Source organism: Lonchura striata, chromosome 13, assembly GCF_050655825.1.
Source record: "Lonchura striata isolate lonStrDom1 chromosome 13, ASM5065582v1, whole genome shotgun sequence".
Classification (NCBI taxonomy): Eukaryota; Metazoa; Chordata; class Aves; order Passeriformes; family Estrildidae; genus Lonchura; species Lonchura striata.
In genome coordinates this window covers 13,141,166-13,158,123 of record NC_140715.1, presented here as the reverse complement: position 1 = coordinate 13,158,123, position 16,958 = coordinate 13,141,166, and the positions used below count along the sequence as shown (strand labels likewise).

Sequence of the window (16,958 nt, the reverse complement as noted above, 5' to 3'; positions counted from 1 at the left end):
TGGCTGTAGAATGGGTTTCCTGGTGAACAAATAAGGAAAAGCAGAAATAATATTACTTTCACAAACCTATGGTCGAAATGCCCTTGTGCTTCTTAAAAATGGAAGCAGGTCAGCTGGAACCCACTCACTGACAGTGCCTGCAGGACAGCTGCAGCTTCTTCTGTCTGTCCTCTCTAACCTTGCTGCTTTTCTGGTTAGTTCCTGAGCAGAATTCAGGTCTTGATTACCATCAGGACCAAAATCAAGGCCAAGATTTCCCATGTCAAATGTGCTGTGAGTGCAGCAGCAGCACCTGTGTGTGTGGGGCAGGTCCCCCTCTGGCACAGGCATGTTTGATCCCTGCAGGCAGAGCCACCAGCCTGGACTGAGGGATCCTGCCAACCCTCTGCTGTGAGCAGGATTTACTGCTTTTCCACATCTTCACAGTGGTCTGGCTGCTTCTGCCTCCCCAGCTCTCTACTCTGCAGCATTTCACCCCGACAAAAGGAGGAAAGAAACAGAAAAAGCAATAAGGCAGGGGGAGTGGCAGGAGAGAATTTCTGAGAATTTCTGATTAACTCGTTTTCACAAGCTCCATTTTTATTTGAGACTATACCAATTCCACTTTTCATAACAATGCATTTTTCCTTTGACAAGTGCTTATTTCATTTCATATAGTTGTCTAAATAGTTATCACACTGCTAATGTTCCAGCCAGAAATTATTCCCCAGTGTGCCAGATCCAGACCTTCCAGTAATTTGTGTATGTAAATTTAGATTATTATTATTATGTTCACATGTAATACTACAGGTAACAAAATGAAAGAACAGGTACAAATTATCTGCATATAAATCTGCATAAAATATTCACATAGAGAAACCTAATTTTTGTTTGTAGAAATGTCTGAACATGTGAGATCTATTAATCAATCTCACTAGCACCCATGCAGCTCATATTTATTGTGTGAATCCTAACACCATCTTCCAGTAGTTCATAAAATATGATTGCTGCGAGGAGCTGAGCAGAATTCAGAACTGTATGATTATTTGGTTACTACTCTGGGTCTAAAATGACTTTTTTTTTTTTTTCCTCATTTGACAGCCAGCTCAACTATAGTGATCTGGGATTTAGCAGCTGATGACTGTTCAGCACTGCAGGATGCTTAATGCAATTAGCAAAGTTAATAAAATCTTGGACAGGTGCCTTGTACTGGGGGAAAAGGCATTGTTCTTATTTGCTCATGATCAAACAGTTATGTTACCTTGTTCCTTTTAAGAAAGCATTTATTCCAAAAATTGGATGAAATAAAGAACAGAATCAATGATTGACTTGTTACTGGTTGAATTTTACAGTAAGTTTCCCTGTTTTCTGCTTCCAGGAAAATACAATGCTTTCAGGAAACAACACCCACCTATTTGCAGAGGGGCACAGAAACAAAAAGTACACTGAAAAGGGCAAAGCCTGAAGAAGATTACCTTGGAATATCTGAGGAACAAGGTGGAGCCAGCTCTGAACCATCTACCTTTAATAATGGGTGGAGAACAGGAAATATAAGAGAGGTCAGAGAGAAATAAGTCCAGTGTTCCTCCTCTCTTTGACAGAGTTGATCCTTGGAAATCACACACTTATCAGCTTAACACCTGGCAACACTGCAGAGAAAGTCAGTGAGAGAGCTGGAAAGTATCTGTAGAACTGGGGGCAGCAGAAAGCTCCTGCTGAGAGGTCAGCCATGAAGCATAAGAAAATCAAGGATAAGGTAAGTGTGAGAGTTTGCTTGTACCTTCACTGGAGAGCTCCTCTGCTAAGGTGAATGCTCTCCTGCATCTGCCCTTGAGGGAAAACTAAACTAGGTAGTTCTCTGTGAAGTAATTTCTGTGTTGGTGTTAAAGGAAGATTGGGAAGTCTAAGTGAGAGCTTGTAATTATGATGGACTGGTTTTTTAAAATGAAAAAAAAAAGCATTTAAAGAAAAGAGCTTGAAAGAGAAATTGCAGAGTCAGTCTGTCAGGTTGCTTGTCCTCTGTTTCGAGTCATGTTGTTCCAGGTTGTATTGCTTTTGTGCTTCCCTCACTTCTTCTATTTATATCCTTCTAAGAAAAGATTCTACTACAGCTGAAGGGAAAATGGAGGAAAAGATAGTCTTCGTTTCTTTGTCCCCATCTGGCCTCCTAAGCCATCCTCTGCAGAAGCATCTGCTCTCAGGGACCACACACTGCACCTTCCCCATGCCTTCACCCTGGGACCAGAACTGAATCAAGAACAAACAGCAGACATCAAAAATAGTGTCTGGAAGACCAGCATCTCTTATATCTCTGTGATTGTGTTGGATTCTCTGTCTCCTGAGCAGCCATGGGTGTATTCCAGGGTGAGCAAAACCCCAAAGAGGCCCAGCTGAAGGCAAACCAAGGATGCTCCATGTCCTGCCCAGCTTGTGAAACCCTCTATCTGTTTTGCTCCCTCAGGAATCTGCAGAGCACAGGTTTTCTTGTGAAAACAATTTTACTGTTCTTGCTGAGGCAAAGGCAGAGCTCCTCATGCTGAGACCAGAATTAACACTGATGTAGCTCCAGACTCTGCATAGAGACACCCCTTTACCCTTTCCGTAGGTCCAAAATGCTTCTCTGTTCACAGGTGCCACCTAGGTACCACTGGTAAATATAAAATGGCAGCACGACTATTGTGGGCTCGGGGTGAAAAGTTTGTAATTTATTGAAAGAACTGTAGTCTTTTGCCTTCACTTAAATTGATAGGAGCTGGTGGTTAAGGTCCTGGACTGGGCAGGACAGAATCTCTTTTTGGGATGGTGGAGCTGACTTCCACCCTGCACTTTGTGTTAACAAGCAGGACTGCCCATCCCCTTAGACACTGCCCAAGCTGACAGAAGTACAGATGTGTCAGCTGTCTGCAGCTCCCCTCTGCAACCCCGGGCTAAAAGAATTCCCTAATCCTGCTTATCTGAAGTATTTACACACCTTGTAGTGTCCAGGTGTCAGCAGGAATGGCATGGCTGGGTTTCAGCTTTGAGTCATCGGGTGAAAGCAGTGTGGTCTGGGGCCTGTAGGGACTAGAAATCATTACCTTGTGTTGGCTGCTTATCCTCTGCAAGATGAATTTGTGGGCTTGATCCATTTTCCTCACATAGATGCATAAAACGCCCACACATCTGACTTGTATTAGCGTGTCCTCATTGGCAATTTCCCTAAAGACAAACCAAGCTGGGGAGAACCAGGGTGTTTTAACCATCTGCAGCTCACCTGGCCCGTTGAGAGCACAGGTACAGCGAGGGAGCTGCACCGGGGGTGCTGGTCCTGCTCAGGCAGTCAGGACATCCTCTGCTGCCGAGCTCCTGTTCAAGAACAAGCTCCTTCCTTCCCCAGTGTGCGCAATAACCTTTCCATCCTATAACCACGGCGTTTCATCCTCTCTGGCTACGGGCAGCCCAGTTAAGCCCATGCTCGCTGAGGACACACACTTGAAGAAATAAGTAAATAAGCATTGTCTCTCATCTTCGCCTGCTGTGAGACTGAAAAATCGCAGGTGTCTGAACGCGGGTTCTCGGGAGCAGGGCCCTGGCCATGCGGGGTCCCCAGGGCAGTGCCCGGGCGCGGTGTCGGGGGCGGCCCCGGCTCTGCGGAGCCGGCGGGGGGAGCGCACGGCAGCCGCGCGGGGGGATTCGATCAGCGCGGCTGCCAAAGCCAATTATCGGGGAGAGGACGATATAATTATATTAGGGAACATCTGTACTTCATTAAAAGCCCTCGCGGGGCGGATTCGCGCCTGGCCACGTTACACACAGGCGCTCCCAGCCGCTCCTCGCCCCCGTTCCGCGCACGGCCGCCGCCAGCCCCGCTCCGGCAGCTGCGCCGCCCCGGGGCCGCGCCCGGCTCCGGCTCCGCGCCGCCCCCCGCCCCGGGCGGCTGCACCTGCCCCCGCGGCCGGGCCCCCGCGCCCGCCGGGAGCCCATCCCATCCCATCCGAACCCTCCCCATCCCATCCGGACCCTTCCCTCGCCATCCCATCCCGGCGCGGCGGGCAGGCGGCGCTCTGCGGCCGGGCTGTGCGGGGCTCCGGGGCGGCGCGCTCCGCTCTTCCTCCTCCTCCTCATCCTCCTCCTCCGCGGCGGCGGCGCCGGGCAGATGCGGCGGATCGCGGGGCGGCCGTGGCCCGCAGCGGGCTCCCGTCGCCCCGCCGCCCGCATGGACGGCAGCGGGGGCAGCAGCAGCCGCGCGTAGCTCGGTGAGTGCCGGTCCCGTCCCCTCCGCCGCGCCCTGCCCGCACCGCGCTGCCGCTCCTCTGCCGCTCCTCTGCCGCTCCTCTGCCGCTCCTCTGCCGCTCCTCTGCCGCTCCTCTGCCGCGCTGCTCCGGCTCCTTCTCCCCGCGAAGAATCCCCCCCGTGCCGGCGCCCCACGCGTGCCGGGGCTGGGCTGCGGGACCGGCTGTGCCACCTGCTCCCCGCGGCGGCCCCGGCTCCCCCCGGGCTGCGGAGCTGCTCCCTCCGCCGGGACGGGGCTTGGCGAGCGCGCCCCGCTCGTCCTGCCCTCCTCTATCGGGAGTCCCGGGCTGGGGTTGCAATTGGGCTGCCGAACATTTGTTTCAGGGTAGGACTTTACCGGTATCAATTTTAGAGTTATTTTGTTTCGGTTAAATTTGATTTAAATTGACCCAGTGTCTGTGAGAAGCTGGGAGGAGAATGTCAGTTTGAGGATTGTTTTATTTACCTTACATTTAAAGATCTCTCCCTGTATATTCGGTAACGATTTGTTTTTGCAAAATAATTTTGTTGTGCTTTATTAACTCCTGGAGTTTAACAGTCCTCTAAGACAGAGAGGCTTGTTAGAGGTTGAAATAATCAGCTTCAAAGCATAGACAGTGCCCTTGGTCGTAACAGGTGCAGCGTGCATATTCTTATGAACAATGAAATGGTTTCAGCATTCAGGTTTATTTGTATGCTCTGCATTTCTGTGACTCTGGAAAAATTGTCATGCTGTGTTATGTCAAAGATGTGCTTACGGCGTGAGTGTGTCCACAGTACCCAATTAGCAGGACAGGGGAGCAGCTGCACAGACCTCCTCAGCCCGTGGTGGTTTAATGCCCACGGTATTCCTGGGTGACATTGCATAGCCTTGGGTGTTTTGGTGGCTGTTTGAAGACCCACGCTGGGCACTGTTCCCTCTGGCACAGCATTAAACACTGGGAGATGACGAGGAAAAAGAGAAGTGCAGAGGAGGAACCATTTATGCTTTGATTGTATTCTCTAGACTTGATGGTCTCTGCCCATGTGTTGAGTAGGGTGGTGATGGCACATCATATGATGTTACTGACACCTGAAATACTGACGTTTGTATTCCACGGGAGAAATTTCCTGGGCATGTATTTTCCACATAAAAAGATAGTTATTGTTTTTTAGTGCCTTCCCGGGCTCCTTATTTAAGGCAAATGCCCAGAGTGATACCACAATTGGGAATTGGCTTAATAGGAGTCACTAAGGAGTTAGAGCTGTAGATCAGGAGGAAATTAGGCTGCAATTTAATTATTGTTCTCAAGCCAGTGTAGCTGAAAAGGTGTATCCAGCAGTCCTTGCCCAGGTTCAGCTCTTGCTGTGGGATACCTGTGCTCTGTGGTGCAGCCAGTGGCAGCTCGTTCCTGGAGGTGTGTCTGCCCTTCTGAGCACTGAAAGATGCCCCTTGCTGGTGCTCTGTTTCCCAGGACTTTTTTAATCTCACTGGTTTGTTAGGGATGGGAGAAGGGGTGGGCTGCCTTTGAGGGATGGGGGGGATGACTTGGTGCAGGAGTGAGGATGGGGAGTGCATTTCTTTGTTGCACTCTGGCTCTTTGTGTACTTCAATGAAAAAGTGGTAGAGCAAAGGAAGAGTCAAAGCTCCAGCAAGGGGAAAGTGCCTGGAGGCTCTGAACAAAGCCAAGGCACCGGAGATGTCGGAGAGGTCTGAGCTTATTGTGAGAGATGCACAGGCTTGGAGTTATGCCTGCTAGCTTACCCCATCATAGAGACAGTGCTTCCTCCTCCAGGGAATTGGTGAAAGTCATGGAGGTGTCCTCTGGGGCTTTCAGCCCTCTCCAGAGGGCTTCTCCAGTGGTGGGTCTGTCAGATCATGCTGATAACTGCAAGCAGTCAACTTTGTGTTGTTTTGTAGTGTCTGCAAACCTCGGGACAGCAAAATGTCTTGCAAAAGAGGTGGAGAAATATAACCAGGATTCCTTGTGGTGTCTTAACTTCCCTTGGACTTCTTACAGCCTCACCCAGCATTCTAATTCCATCCCCCACGGCAGGTGAAGGTAGGGATTTGTTCTGCTTCCTTTGAGTCAGGGCATTTTGTGTAGTTCTAATTCAGCCAAACAAGGAAGATAAACACCTTGTTAACCATTTGTAAGGTGTGACTAGTACAGCTCCCTCTGGTTTATTAAGGTAAAAGTGCTGTGTACTGTTAAACTACAACATGCTTCCCAAAAAGACTTTACTTAAGAAAATGGTTATTTTATACCATCAAGTCAATTTAATCTAATGATGTTTGGTTGAAAATATTTATAAAATTTTTAAATCAAATTTGAGGACAGTAATCTTGAAGGATTATTTTAAAATGCTTAGAAATAATTAGCAGCCTTATTTAACTTCTCGGAAAATTTATGCTGGTGAGAGAGTGATTTGTACTTTTCACATCGCTGGCAAAACGTGATGTTGCTGTGACTAAGCTGGATAATGTTTATGGGTCTGCTACAGCAATGAAGCTCTGCACAGTGGCCCTTTGGTTGCCTGAGGGTTTTTGTGCTATACATGCTTGTTTAGCAGGGTTTTGAAATGCATCTCTGGAAGGCAGCTATATGTGTAGCTGCAGATGCTTGTCTGGCCGGGCTGTGGCCAGGCTGCTGCTGTGCCTGGGAAGTCTCTGCTCTGCAGGAGCGTCTGACTGCATGGGGCTCGCTGCATCCTCACGCTGCAGGTCCCTGCAGGTCACACTGCAGAGCTCACCTGCCCCAGAGGAGCTCTGGCCCCTCTCCACAGAGCTGATCCATCTGCAGGAGAGGGCTCAGGATGACCAGGTCAGGGTGGGGCTGGTGCGAGAGCAGAGACTCCTGGACACTCTGGCCGGCTGATTTAGCAGACTGGTAGCCCCAAGCCATTAGCTAGCCCAGTTTAGCAGGATGTAAACTGAGTTAGATGCTTCAGATAGTGAGGATGAGAGAGCAGCATGTGCTGAAAATGAGCAAGGCTTTAAGGGGATTCCATTCCTTTTGCTCAATATTCTTCCTTTCCGACACAGTTACGAGAAGATGCTTTCTAGATGCTGCTGAAGGCATATGAAATTTGTGAGGAGTGGGTAGCAATGCTGTCCTCCGAGCAATGCCTCTTCTCTTACAGTAGGTAGTTAATAAATGAATGCATTCTTTTGCTACTATAAATTCCTAGTCAGAAGTTCGAATCTGTGTGGTGAATTTCTTAATTAATTTCATGTATTCTGTTTTCTGAATTCCTTGCTCAAGGACTGCTCTCTGTGTGTGTAAGAATAGTAGGTCACATGCTCTGGGATGCTTCTTTCAAACATCACCATTCTGGTTATTTTAGGAAGGTTTTGTCTAAGTAAACTCACTCTGGACACTTTTCCCAACTGCAGGTTTCCTGAGGGATGCAAAAGCTTAGCAGGTGTATACTGAAGGCTTTTCCTTTGCTGGCCAAATGTTTGCTCATGTCCTAAATATAGCTTCTGGGAATTCATGTTTATTTTGGAGCTGGGGAACACTTTTCTCTTTTACTTTCTTTATAGATTCAGAGAATTTAAGCACAAGATTAACATTAAACATGTGAATATTCTCCACGGACTCATTTTTTGGATCAAAGGCAGAGTGCTCAGCCTGTTGAGAGGATGGAGCTCACAACCACTAAATGCAGGGAGCTGATCTGCTGCTATGCTTGTCTGAAAGAAGTATATGATATGAGTATTTTGGATTTATGTCTGTCTGTGCCCTAAATCCCTCTGCTAACTGCTGTCTTGATGTTGCTTATCTACAAAGTGCTTACAAAGCACTAACAAACCTTTGTGATGCTGCTAAGACGTGTTGTTATCCCCCTTTTCCATAAGGGGATGCTGAGAGAGTTTGGTGATCTCCTGAGACCACTGTGGGTTATGGACAAAGCTGGGCATTGAACGTGGGCTTTGAATTCCCAGCCTGGAAGAGGCAGCAGCACGGTGCCAGTACTGGGTCCAGCATTGCTATCTCTCACACTGCCAGGATGCTTCCCAGATTTCCATCCTGACACAGAAGCTTCTCATATCAGCTGCTGGATCAGGCTGCAATACAAAATACAGCCTGTCTGCAGGAGTGAGCAGTGGCCTGTTAAGGGAAGGAATCTCAGAGTGAATTGTGTGTCCGTGCTGGCTCTCAGCCTTGCTGGATGCTACAGGCAGAGCTGATGCGTCAAGAGTCCTCTAATCTGAGCTTAGAGAAAAGGGAATTTTTCCATCTTCTCTAAGTACAGTGATTTTTGATTTCTTGCTGATTTAAAAATACTCATAGTGCCTCTACCAAGCAGGGAGCCTGAGTCCATGAATATAAATACAGACACACTAGGTGTGTGTGCCTATGAGCTGGCAAATGAATCAGTTTCCAAATCTGAACTTGGCGTGGTGTCACTTTTGACTCCGAGGTGGTTGTTTTTAATCTTCCTTGTTTTATTGTATTTCACTTGCTTACATTAGAAGAATGTCTTGAAAGAGAACGGGCAAACTTTGAGCACAGAAGGACAGGCTTTGCACTGGTCTCACCATGCCTGTTCAGAGGTGGAAGGCCAGTGCCTGACTCCCTCCCTTGCCCCTGGTCCATGAGATCCTCCTGGACCACTGCAGGATTCCAGGACACTTGCTGTGACAAAGGCAAGGTTCTGTGTTTATTGAATTTTTCCTTTAGGAAATGCAATTCATCAAAATCCACTGTTCTGTAATACAAGACTGGTGACGAATTTGCACAATTCTTGTTTTCCATAAGACAGCCATCTGCTGTACCTGCACAGAAACATGTGAGGGACAGACAAGCCCTAATTGGGAATTTACTACCTTTATGTGCTGGGTGAATGAGCCATCCTGAGCTTTTGCATGTATATAATGGCATCTTTTCTTCTTTCCTTTTATCCTCTGTAGGGAGCTTGTGTTCTTCTGAACTAATATTCCCTTCCATAAATGACCCAATCAGCCTTCATCACTGCTTGTTAGATCAGAAACTTATTAGTTAATAGCAGTTCTGTTCTTCCTTTTAGTCCCTTCTACAGCTAAGCTCATGGCATTTACAGACAGACTTGTTAGTCATTAATATTCTTTGTATTCTTCATCTTTGGCTTCAGAAGAGAAGGCCTTTCATCTTTTGCTTTGCTTTGCTTTGTTTTTTAGAAGAAGCCCAGTTTGACTGGAGGAAAAAAGAAACCAAAAAAACATTTCTCTACTGCTTTCTTCCAAGCTTCCAAGCAGTCTCCCCTGCTGACTTTGTACTTTTGCAGTAGACAAACATTGACTTTGTTTTCACAGAATATAGCTGATTTTTTTTTTTTCTAGTTTGCCTTTTTGGTTATGCCTCAGTAGCTTGACAGGACCAGATTAATTAATTAATGACTGCATCTTTTTCTGAAATTCTCACTCTTTATTCAGTTTTTCCATCAGGTTTATTGTACCTCAAATCAAGTTGGTATAGAGAGAACATAAGCATGTGTCTAAATTTAGCAAAATTGTGAAGGGTTTCCCTGGTTTGGAGACTAAAAGATTACTGAGATTGATCTGTGGATTCTTGTTCTTTTCTTTAAAAGAAACCCAAATGCTTATACCCAGGAATGTGTTTTAAGTCTGTGCTCTGGGGGTGACATGTGCGTGGGCAGGTTCGTTTGTAAATCATGTTTCTCAGATGGGAAAGGCTTTGTTAACATCACTAAATCCTCACTACTTGTAAGTGGTCAAATCCTTTGCTAATCTGCAGTGCTAACTAAAATGAAAATACAGAGATCAGCATTTGTTGTCTGATCACATGAAATCTCACACCTCATTTCTGATGAGCAGGATCAAAAGATAAAAAACTTGGTGCCTGAGTTGCATGTTTTGTTCTTGAGGTTCGTTCAATGCTTTTTTGAGCGTGCCAGTAGTTCATATCCATTCTGCTCAGGTTTCCTCACTCCCAGCTCTGATGCGGTGCACATCACAGTGTGATCATTAAGTGTGATTACTGCATTTTTGACCTATTTAAAAGTGTCTGGCTGTGAAATTCCAAAGATTCTAATTTAAGCTATAAAACAGATTATTAATGTGCTGCTGCTTACACATTTCATGGCTCATTTCCTGATTACAGCTGTTTGGAATGTGTACGTGTAGTCTGTTCCAATGCATGTGTATAAACATCCTACACCATTTTCAGCCTGGTCACCTGGCTTGGGGATCACGTTCCACCTACCTTTCACAGCTTAAAAACAAATAGAAGAGAAAGCCACAAGTGCAGGAAGTTGGGATGTTCCACATGGGTGCTGTCAAAAGGTCTGATGCTTTCTGCAGGGCTGGAGCTCGGGACAGGGTGTAGGAATGGGGATTGTGCAGGGGTGTGGAAGCTGGGCAAGGAATGTCTTCAGACAATCCCCTGCTGTGCCCTGTGGACTGGAGGAGGTGCCCTCTGAGAGCATCAGGGATCCGTGGCTCTCCCTGGATTGCTGCCAGGAGCTGTACTGAAACTGGAGCACAGACAAGATGCTGAGTGTAATCAGTGGGTCTGCAGAGAGAAAAGATGACTGTTGAGCTCTTCAGTCTTTTCCATTGCTTCATTCAAATCTGACAACTTGTTCATGGAACTGAAACTCTGCAGTTTCAGTTTCAGACCCTCCCTATCCGGGTGCAGAAAGAGTTTGGGGTTATGGTTACATGGGTCACTTAGGATTCAGCCAGCATGGAATAATTCACCAGGGTTACAGGTGCAACTGCAAACAGTGGGTCCAATAGAGAAATTCAGGTAGGAAGATCAAGAGCAGGTGAAAGTGTTACAGAAAATATCCTGTGAGGCACTTCTGCACAGTTACACTGAGTCTTCTCCTGGCGAGGACGTAATGAAAAGATTGCCTTGCTGTGTTTTGTAGGATAAATTAGGTGCTGAAAACTGCACCTGGAGATTTCTCTCTGAGCTGGGAACATGTGTAAAGCTGGGTGTCTGACTGGCTGAGTTTGGTGCTTTGTTCCAGAAGGGCTGAACCTGATCCTGTGTGAGCTGCCAGATTCAGATATCTCCTCTGTGTGAGATTAGCAGTGATTTTATACAAGTTTTGGCTGCAGGATCAAAGCAAGGTCTGGAGCAGGTGTGATGCTCTCTATCAGGGGTGGGATTTGTGCTTCTGCTCTTGGCATGTGCAACACTATACAGCATTTCAGTGTGTATTGCTTCAGAACTTTATGAAGGCAGAGTTGCTGCCATTTGTTACTCAGTCGCTGGAACTGGTCGGGATCCTTTGGATCCTTCTGTCTTTCTCCCAACTGGAAGGTTGGAAGTGAGGATGGCTTAGCCCTGGTGGAAGATATCATTGCACAGTGTACACAGCTGGCAGAGCAGCAGCTTGTCGTTTGCCATTGTCTTATTTCTTAATGTGGTGTAGTAAATTATAAATGTACACAAACACCTACGGAGTGTTTCATTCACGAGCTGCCAAACTGCAGAGTGCTTTTTGAAAGTGCTGTTTTGGGGGTTGTTTTTGTTTTGTGAGATAATTTCATTATCTGATACCAGGCATTTCCTAAAAGTAAATGAATCACATGAGGACTCTGTGTCCATTAGTGATTCTGCTAATAAAAATCTGGTTGTTTTTTTTTTTTTCATTCCATAAAAGACCTTCTGTACCACAGTCTTTTTATGCTTTGTGGCAGTTATTAGCTGCTATCAGGTCATTTTAGAAAGATCATTATTTGCCAAAGGATGTGCTGTGGCCAACAGAAGTATTTGAAACCATAGATTGTTAGGATTGTATACATTGTTGTGCAGGAGGGTTATATAAATAGGGATGGTTCCTGCGAGTCCTCTTGTGGCATTACTGACATGCCCCTCTTCTGGGCTGCAGCAGTGCTAACAACGATCCCATTTGTGTATTAAAGCAAGGATTTTCTGAGGTGGAACCACAAATGACAGCAGAATTAGGATTAAAGGGCGGTCAGTACTGATGGCAAGCCCAACATAACATACAAGCCTGGCTGCCGTTAGGAGAATGTGCCCATCTAATAAGCAGCTTAATTTGGTGTATTACTGTGAAATAGAAAGAACCATGGAATATGTGATGTGAATAGTAGGCTGGATTTCCCTGTCACTTTGTATTTATGCTCCTGGAGCTGCCTGGTTTCGCCAGGGTTACTTCTGAATTGCACCCAAGGGATTGAGAGGTGGATTTCCACTTCTCAACACCTTTCTTTTTAATCTGGAAACTACTATAATTTCTTTGGTTTAGCTCTAGATTTGAATTTTTCATATCAGATAAAATGTGTGCTAAATATCTTAGCAGTAAAACTAATTGGTTCAAATGTTTTATTTTTCCAGTTCAGCTGCTGATACAACTTCATCCAACTCTGTTGAAGGAAATGGTCATTGTCCTTTTCTCAGTAATAGTAGTTGAATCGGGCCATTAAAGGCCAATTCCAGGAGAGATATTAGCAAATACTAAGGCTTGATCCACAGCACTTTGCAGTCAAATAAATCAGCAATTGCTGTCTACACAATAGCAGGTCTAGCAGGGCTTGAGTGACTTTGAGATTGAGAGCTCTTGTCTTGAGTATTGCTTAAGTTTCCTGAAATCAGTTAAACTGAGATAAAGCCAATGGCTTCTTCATGTCTGTTGGGGTTGCTCAAAATTTATGTTCCTCACTGAGAATAGACTTTGCCCTGCCATGGGTTGGGAGAAGTGGAAACCTTTTCCCTTGAACTGTAAATAGACTGCTGAATATTTATATTCTAAAGGTGTTCAACCAGCCACTGCAATGATATTTCCAAATTGCCTTAAATCACTTCCTGATGGTTTCTGTTGCAGGTATCCGGGTTTTACTTTTTTGTAGGCTTTTATATGTGTGAAATTTCCTTATAAGGTTGTTGTGTCTCCCTTCCCTTCCATCAGGATTCTTCTTTACAGCCACATCTCAGGGGTATGTTGTGAAAGAAAAGCCTGTTGGTACCAGGCTGTGTGTTTGGGTGTTTCAGTAAAGACCACAAGAAACCAGAGGTTCTCTCCTGCACACCTTCCATCTTGATGTTTTGACAAGCCCCATTTAAAGCTCTTATGGCAAGTGATTTTTATGAGCACGTGTGGAGGGGAATGTGCAAAGTGCTTGAGATGGTAGGGACTGGAAGAAGCATGACAACTGCTTTGTGTAAGCTGATCTGTGTTTGGGGGAACAAATGGTGCATTGAGATAACAAATGGAGCAGCCGAGGTGCAGCTGGGCAGTTCCATAGCGGGGGTACCGCCAGGCAGCTCCATGGAAGGAGTTTGCAGTCAATAGAAACAATTTCCTATTAGTTTTGAGCTTCCTGATGAATTAATGGTATAATTCTCATTGATTTAATTTAATCAGATTCCAGGGGCTTGATTTGCAGTTTTCTGGTAGTAGTGTCTGGTGATAATGACTGCATTTATCAAAGTCCTTCCATGTTGGAGACAGGCTGGTTTCCATCTGTGATAGAAACAGGGACAGTGAGATTCTGAGACTCGTCCAGTGGCTGCAGTGTGATGGGTCAGAGCACAAGAGTTAAGTGTTGGCACCCTAACAGCCAGACTGGTCCCACGAGTTGTGCATCTCACATCCTTTGGGCCACTCTGTGCCCTTGTCCTTCCTGGGGAGGGCAAACAAACCCCACACAGACCTGGCACTGCTCCCTGCCCCAGAGCATTACTGCTGGCACCAGTTAAAGCTCCAAATACTTGAGGTCTCCAACCATCCCAGCTTGGCTTTTCACCTGGTGAGGCAACGTGCAGTGTCACATTGCTCTAATTGGTTTTGGTTTCTCTCACACGGGTTTGAATGTTTATTGGCTTTTGTCAGGAGATCAGGAAGGAATTAAAGCTGCATTCTACTTAATTGTTCCTCAACATTTCAATCATGACAAAATTGCTCCACCCCAACTAGTAAAAGAACACTTAAGAAGACTTAATTAGAGTCAATGCCTGAATTTTATTTATATGTGTCTTTTATTTCTACTAATTACTGTGTTAAGTAACAAGTTTAATAAGACCAGCTTGTAAGATGAATGACAATAAAAACAGAGGAAGAAGAGAATGCTTGGGTTTTTCCCTGTAATAGGACTGGAGGAATTTGTACCCATGGGTTAGACTTGCAAAGCCTCCAACCCTCCCCTATTGCTTTTTTTTTTCTAAAAACAAAGATGCTGTCAACACAAGTCACCACGTCTCCAAGAGGGTCTTTTACCTTTCATAAAAAATAATAAAGGCCTGTATAAATACTCCTCATATGCTGCTGCTGGATTGTATTAGTGAAATATGTCAGTGGTATGTGCAGCCCCATGTTTCATGGCACCGCTTGAAAAATGAAAGACATTCATGTGAGTTATTTGGAAGACAGTGACAAACCTATTTGGCCAAGCAGTGTCCTGCAGGGAGCGTTTCCAGTGTCCTGCAGGGAGCATTTCCAGGCTCCCAGCAGAGGCAGGTGTGTGTGCCCAGGTGCCCCCAGCGCTGGGGCAGCTGCTGGAATGGGGGTGGCTGTGGGGCTTTGCAGTTTGCTGGGCTTTCCCAGAGTGACCTGTGGGACTGAGTTACAGGCACCAAGCCTGTAACTGGTGGCTATGAAGATCTTTCCTGCATGGCTTCCAGAAGTTTGAAAGCAGGGAAGGCAGGGTGGCTGTTTTGGTTTTTTTGGTTTTTGGGGCTTTTTTGACAGTTTATGTGCTGTTGGGTCTCTACTATACCTTGGCATTTCTTAGCCATGTTTTACTGAGCTTCTTGGATAATCTGTGTGTTGCCAAGACGTGCTGCAGAGCTCATCAGACACAGCAGAATCCAAGGCTGTGGTCAACCTGTAGAGCAATGTAGATTTCCACCTGACAGTGCTGGCTGGAGCAGGTTGCACCCCTGTACACCTGGTGCCCCATTCTGCTGGGTGCAGACATTTGCATTGGTGACCAGAGCTGGTTTTTTGAGCCAGAAGAACAGGGGTGCTCAGGGACAATCTGGGTTTGGATTTGGGCAGCCAAGGAGAAGGTTACCCCCGCCACCACTCCTGCTGAAGCTGTTGTGCTTGCCTTCCCCATCCAATACAACAGGGACAACTGGTAGTAAAAAGCAAGCAAGAAGCAGCTTTTGCCTGCAACTTTTTATTATTTTATCTAGTCCCTGAGCCTTCACTCTATTATCTCCTTAAATCTCTGTGCCTGACACTTCTGCTTTAGCACAGTTGAATGTATTACTGTCCTGGGCTGTAATAGAAAAGCATGTGCTTGCAAGCTTCCAGAGGTTTCCTGGGAGGGTTTGGAGTAAATCTCCCAACGTGCAGCTGCCCATTTCAATTCTCCCTTTTCATGTAGCCTCTTTTTTTAGCAGTGAACTATTGCGAGGATAAGTTGCTATATGCAAATTTGAGATTAAACCTTTTGTGTTTCCAGCATTTTCTGTTTGAGTTGCTCAAAGAGTGGTTGCAGGTTCCCAGCTTTGGGCTCTGCCCCAGCTGAGGGTTGGGAGTGTTGCTGCATTCGAGGCTCACGTTCCTGGGACAGTGAGTGACAGGATTGATAAAACCCATGGGAGGGTGATCTGTACTGCAGGCAGCAGCAGCACAAAGTGGGGGCTCTTTTGGCTAATGAATACTGAACGTCTCCTGTCTAACAGCAAGTTGTGTCGTGCTCTGCAAATGAGCATCTTTACAAGAGGCTGAGCTGCAGGCAGGGGGGGCTGCTTGGGAATTCATTAATTCCTGTCTGGCTGATGAGTGTGCTCCAAACTGGGCTCTCTCTGCTGGTCACCCAACAGTTGGTACCATGCAAGATGATTTTTTTCTTTTTTTCAGTTGTTCAGTTCTAATTTTTTTCCTCTTAAAAATCTTTACTTAGGGTTTCTCTGGATGCTTTTTTCTAGCTGCCCACATTGCATTTCCTACATCACAGTGTCCTCAAAGAATTGGTGTTATAAATTTTTGCACTTAGCAGTCCCTAAATTTGGCTCTATTTGTGGCAGGAGTTCCAAAGGGCAAATGCATCTCGGAAGCATTGTGGCTGTGGCATGAAATGGTAATTGTAATGCATGGAAGATCAGCTGCTGATTTATTTTTATTAGGGCAGATGGAAATTACTATGATGTTTCAAGTAGGGCGTAAAATAATATCTTTCATCTCATTCCAGTAGGAATATTAACTTCACATTTTGTATTTCTTTTCTTTCCCAAACCACTGAAAAATGCTTAGTATGTGACTTGAGTGTCTGTTCTATCATGTTTACGTAGGAAGGTTTCTCTTTTTTTTCATGCTCATAATAGGAAAAGTGTATTTTGGTTTGTGATGCTTTATGTAGTGTAGAAGTTCCAGTTCCTTTGATCAGAAGAGTCTCTGTTTTTAAGCAGAAATGTGCATTTATCCCCATAGACAAAAGCACATTAGGGAATACTTTTCCAAACAGATCACTGTGGGTGAACTTCAGTTTAAAATCCACCTGGAGTCAAAGATTTGCTCTCAGCAGGAACACCTGGGCAGCCACGGCTTGTGGGAGGACAGTTTCTACTCTTGGTTTCCTACAGGTGAGAACCAGTTTGCTCCTGGAGACTTCATAGATACACAAGTAGTTCCCTGGAAGGCTGACTGCAAACTGAGGTTCTGAGCAATGTCTGCATGCTCCACTCTCACTTGTGGAGTTGCCCCAGCTGTCCTGGCATGAGCTGCAGGGAGGACACGACTTTGGAGACTTCAGCTGTGTCCTGTCTGTGGCAGGTTAATCTGCTGCCCACGTCCATGCCTCAGGGTGGTTGGCAGCATGA

General features: G+C 45.9%; 1 protein-coding gene across 3 annotated transcripts in view; it reads left to right on the top strand.

Moving 5' to 3' along the window:
• Window positions 1-1,409: 1,409 nt before the first annotated feature.
• The window catches only part of RASGEF1C (RasGEF domain family member 1C), a 68,195-nt gene continuing 52,646 nt past the window's right edge, over window positions 1,410-16,958 (top strand). The window contains exons 1-2 of one of the 3 annotated variants that reach the window (XM_021552241.4): window positions 4,004-4,214; window positions 6,131-6,272. Coding sequence is in view for 1 of the 3 variants with exons in the window: in XM_085591310.1 (XP_085447436.1) it covers window positions 1,709-1,735 (27 nt within the window). In the remaining 2 variants the exon portion in view is untranslated. Of the gene's footprint in view, window positions 1,736-4,003; window positions 4,215-6,130; window positions 6,273-16,958 lie in introns of those variants that run through there. The other 2 variants (XM_085591310.1, XM_021552242.4) reach the window with 2 other exon arrangements.